The sequence below is a fragment of the Panthera leo genome, chromosome C2 (assembly GCF_018350215.1).
Source record: "Panthera leo isolate Ple1 chromosome C2, P.leo_Ple1_pat1.1, whole genome shotgun sequence".
NCBI lineage: Eukaryota > Metazoa > Chordata > Mammalia > Carnivora > Felidae > Panthera > Panthera leo.
In genome coordinates this window covers 80,345,854-80,350,751 of record NC_056687.1, presented here as the reverse complement: position 1 = coordinate 80,350,751, position 4,898 = coordinate 80,345,854, and the positions used below count along the sequence as shown (strand labels likewise).

At 49.8% G+C, this 4,898-nt stretch overlaps 1 protein-coding gene across 1 annotated transcript; it reads left to right on the top strand.

The window, feature by feature from the left end:
• Nucleotides 1-2,146: 2,146 nt before the first annotated feature.
• RTP1 (receptor transporter protein 1) lies at nt 2,147-4,139 on the top strand. The gene is made up of 2 exons (XM_042903062.1): nt 2,147-2,418; nt 3,620-4,139. Exons 1-2 carry the CDS (start codon nt 2,147-2,149, stop codon nt 4,137-4,139), a joined length of 792 nt encoding a protein of 263 aa, XP_042758996.1.
• The last annotated feature ends 759 nt before the right edge of the window (nt 4,140-4,898 follow it).

The window sequence follows — 4,898 nt, the reverse complement described above, 5'->3', positions numbered from 1 at the left end:
TCTGCTTTAGCTTCCACATTTGCAAAATGGATCTGCTGCTGCTGTTACCTACCTATGGAGGTTGTTATTAGGATGAAATAAATTAATATGTATAAAGCACTTAGGATAATGTCTGATACCTAGTAAGTGCTGTATCGTGATTGCTGTTTCTATGCAAATTAAAAAATATGTTCACATGAAAACACATGTTTTGCCAGAACAAAATGACACACATTAAATATATTAGAATGGCTACCTATGAGAGAGAATTGCTACCTATATAAGAGAATTGCAAATCAGACAAACAAGAACAACAACCAAAGCAAGTGATTGCAGAGCCCTTGCTTTTCATCTCTACAGATATTGCTTCCTTGTTATCCCGTTGTCAAGGTGAATAAACTGAGGCTAAGATAAAATATGTCAAGGCATCAAGCATTCATGCAGGGGCAGGAGGAGCTCTTGGAAGGTGGGCTCCTGTACCAGATGGGAATTTTAGGCCTTTCTTTTTCGTCTGCAAACGTCAGGATCTGCAGGCTGCCCATAAGTCACACTGTTTGAAGAACCTGTTCAGATTCTGAGCTTCTGCAGAGAGTAGAGTCAAGAGATGTGTTTTACAGCTGCAGGAGGCACTGTCTGTGAGATCTAGAATGCAGGACCATGAACTTCATCAATAAGTTGTATACAAATAGGTAGCAAAAATGAAATTATAAAAGATTAGAAGAAAACACTTTAGTACCCTCAAATAGAGGAGTAGCTAAATAAATTATGCTCCACTAGATCACAGAATATAGGCAGACCACAAGATGGAATAATATTAATTACTTAGAAAAATATTCACTATATATCGTTATTTAAAACATAGATCACAGTGGGGCATGTAGAATGTGTGTGTATGTGTGTATATATATACAGACACACATATACACACACACAAGCACAGATAAGTGGCAGTCAGGATGCATATATCGTAATATTAACAGTGATTATTTTGAACACGAGTTTTAGCAAGAGTTTTACTTTTGCTTTTATCTATATTTTCCAACTTTTCCAAATAAAACTGGGACTTTTATAAAGGAAAATAGTTTATTAAAAAATATCAGGAGAGGCACCAGGAATAAAGGCTATTTTCCCCCACGTATATTGCTCTCGTCTTCTATCATCAGGTTGAAAATCATCTTTTCTCCTCCTACCAGGCTGATGCAATGGTACCCACCTTTGTGCAAAGGTAGTTGCTCTTGTACAAGGCTGTCCAAGTACAGATCCGTTGCGTTCTGGCTATTGGGTACATACACAGTTACCACCTGGCGTAGAGCCTGGTGCAGGGGTGTGTTTGAAATGAATGACCTAGGGGTGCCTGGGTGGCTCAGTCAGTTAAGTGTCCGACTTCAGCTCAGGTCATGATCTCGCGGTCCGAAAGTTCGAGCCCCGCGTTGGGCTCTGGGCTGATGGCTCAGAGCCTGGAGCCTGCTTCCGATTCTGTGTCTCCCTCTCTCTCTGCCCCTCCCCCGTTCATGCTGTGTCTCTCTGTCTCAAAAATAAAATAAAAACGTTAAAAAAAAAGGTTTATGAAATGAATGACCTAAATGAATGAGTATGGGCTCAATCACTTGGATTTGAATATGAGCTCTCTGCCATTTATAAGCTAGATGAGTCCCGCCTCCTGATCTGTAGAGTGACAATAACGATTGTGGGTCAAAGGACTGCCAATAGTTTTTGTAAATGGCCCAATGCCAGTCACAAATGGGTGGGAGTGCAGAGAGTTTATTATTATTGCTGCGTCTATTAACAGGTCCACAGCATCCCATCCCTAAGGTCTCTTTGGCTCCCTAAGGCATCATGGTTACCATAGCAGCCAGATGCTGATGATGCCTCCAGGGGCAGCAAGGTGAGGCTGAGCCAGCTCCCGGGTCTTCGCCTCTGCATGCCCTTCACAGGCCAGAGTGAGATGGCCTGAAGCTCAGCCTCCTTTCAGGCCCCCCACCTGCCTCAGGTCACTTAGACCCACAAACTTTGCCTCTGCAGCCTCAGTTCGGGGCCTTCCAACACCCCTTTGGAGAGTCCCTCCTCCCCAAGCTCTGTCTCTTGGCGCCCTGCCTGGTTGCTGTGGAAACAGGTTCCACTGCGGACAAAGGAGGGAGCTGGGTCCTGCTTCCTCCCGGTCCTGTCGATGAGGATTTTTAGACCGTGGAAACTGCGCTGCCCTGCCCTACACCTGCCCTCGCTCTCCGTGTTCTCACTCAGGTGGAGCCTGCCCTCCTTTGCCACTGACGAGACCATGTGTAAAAGCGTGACTACAGGTGAATGGAAGAAGGTCTTCTATGAGAAGATGGAGGAGGCCAAGCCGGCCGACAGCTGGGACCTCATCATAGATCCCAACCTCAAGCACAACGTGCTGGCCCCTGGCTGGAAGCAGTACCTGGAATTGCATGCCTCGGGCAGGTGAGTGGCCCGGGCAGTAGGGGCCTGGCAGGCTGGGGGCACCTTCCAAGAAGAAACAGAGATATAGAGAACCCAGATGCTTAGGGTCAGTCTCGCTGGGCCGGTATAGACTGGGAGGCAGAGAAAGAGTCCCTCACTGGGAAGTGGGATACCGGAGTTTCATTCCAGCTCTTCCTCTGCACTCCTATGTAGCTTTCCCTCTCTGAGTCCTAGCTACTGCTTCTGACGAAGAGGTGGGACATACTTACTAGTTCTAACCTCCGACATTTTACATATTTTCAGATTTTAATCCTCTAAATGGGTTGAAAACCAAGAGACGGGGGGCTCAAGGTCTATGGAGGTTGAGTTCTGTGCTCTGGTCCTGGGACAGTTCAATTTCAATCTATTTAATTCGGCCTGACTTAATATAAAATACTGAACACATGAGGTGTTCTAGAAACTGGCTCTACTATGAGCTCCACGGCCCTTGAGCAATTCATTTTCCTTCTTGGACCTCACTTTCCCCATTTGCGAAAGGAGAGGTTAGACTAGATCCCTACCTTGTGGGTCATGGACCAGCAGCACCAGCATCATCTAGAACTTGTTAAAGATGCAGAATCTCCAGTCCCGTTCTAGACCTACTGAATCAGAACCTGCATGTCAACAAGGTCTCTCAGTGATTCAGATGTACAGCAATATCTGAGATGACTTTCCAGCACTCTTGTCCATGGGTCTATTATGCAGGACTTCCCTTTGGGACAGAAGATGGGGAGGCTCCATGGTGCAGCGTGGGGGTCAGAAGCAAGGCCTTACTTCCTGCCCTGGTTCAGTCCATCCAATTCAATTCAAGAAAAATCTATTGAGCACTTGTTACGTGCTGGCTACTGGCTCTGACTCTGGCTGTGTGCACGTGGAGGCCCAGCAGCAGTAACGGTGTCATTTTTCTCCTGATTTGGGTCTAACCTGTTCACAGTCAGTGTTAACAGGTAAGACTGTGCGGACGGATGGTGCATTTCCCAGCTGGTCCAGGCCATCCCCGCCGTGAGACTTAAAACAGGTCTGAGCAGGAAGGACTCATCTGGTGCCCCCTGAACATTTTGCAGATGAGGAAATATCCCCAGAGCCAAAGCCCCAAGGGCAAGGCCTGAAGGCACTGGGATGCAGGAGGCAGGGGCCTCTGCAGCACACAGTCCTTTCCCCCTGCCTCAACCCCTCTCCGCAGGTTCCACTGCTCCTGGTGCTGGCACACCTGGCAGTCGCCACACGTGGTCATCCTCTTCCACATGTACCTGGACCGCGAGCAGCGGGCGGGCTCAGTGCGCATGCGCGTCTTCAAGCAGCTGTGCTACGAGTGCGGCACTGCGCGGCTGGACGAGTCGAGCATGCTGGAGGAGAACATCGAGAGCCTGGTGGACAACCTCATCACCAGCCTGCGCGAGCAGTGCTACGGGGAGCCCGGTGGCCAGTACCGCATCCACGTGGCCAGCCGCCAGGACACCCGGCGGCACCGCGGCGAGTTCTGCGAGGCCTGCCAGGAGGGCATCGTGCACTGGAAGCCCAGCGAGAAGCTGCTGGAGGAAGAGGCTACCACCTACACCTTCTCGCGGGCGCCCAGCCCCACCAAGCCACAGGCGGAGGCGGGTTCTGGCTGCAACTTCTGCTCGATACCCTGGTGCTTGTTTTGGGCCACGGTCCTGCTGCTGATCATCTACCTGCAGTTCTCCTTCCGCAGCTCTGTCTAAGATTCCCTTAGTGGGCGCAGGGGAACTCTTTGCGGCCCAAGGCCCATGGGGGCCAGCCAGCTGGGGGGAGGGGGCAAAGAGAGACCTGGGGTGGGAGTGGGTTAAATTCTAGTGCTGGTGCCACCACGGACTCCATGGGGACCCTGGGCAAATCACACGTCCTTACCATCCATAAAATCAAGGGTTTCTGAAGTGAAACCCAGGACCCCCAAGTTCTGCATAGCTGTTGCTCAGGGACTTTTGGATTTGGAAGGTAGGCCTGGTGAGTAGGGTTCCCATCCTGGTCACACTGTCCATTCCTGGCTCCTACTTCCTCATCTCGCCTTGATCAGAACATCTTGGAGTGGCATTTAAGAGTTGTGGATGCAAATAGGTTCAACTGCTTCAAAAGAAAAAAAAAAGCTTGACCATCACAGGGCTTGGTGATCTCAAAAGGCCTTTCCACAGTGATGAGCTCATTCTTGTGCTCTCTTGTCAACCCCCGGCCCCTATGGAGAAGCTTCCTCCTCAACTCTGCCTCCCTGCACAGAGCAGAACTTTCTCTTGAAGAGAAGAGGTGGAAGCATTAGGCTGTCCCTTTGCTGCTGGATGCACAGGGTTCCTTGATTCTGTTCCCCAGACCCCTAGCTTCCAGCAGCCTCTCTCCACTCAGGATGGATTCTGAGGCCTACCTGTCTCAGAGATGGTGGTTGGGGTAGAGTTCCATAGACGAGGCTTCCTACCCATGGCTTATGAACTGACAGAGAATTTAGGGGAGGT

What these genes read in the sequence shown, in the direction of transcription:
- RTP1 (XM_042903062.1), top strand. Translation starts at nt 2,147, where the DNA reads ATGAGGATTTTTAGACCGTGGAAACTGCGCTGCCCTGCCCTACACCTG. An exon ending in GAATTGCATGCCTCGGGCAG is followed by an intron (nt 2,419 to 3,619) that starts GTGAGTGGCCCG and finishes CCCTCTCCGCAG; the next exon opens with GTTCCACTGCTCCTGGTGCT.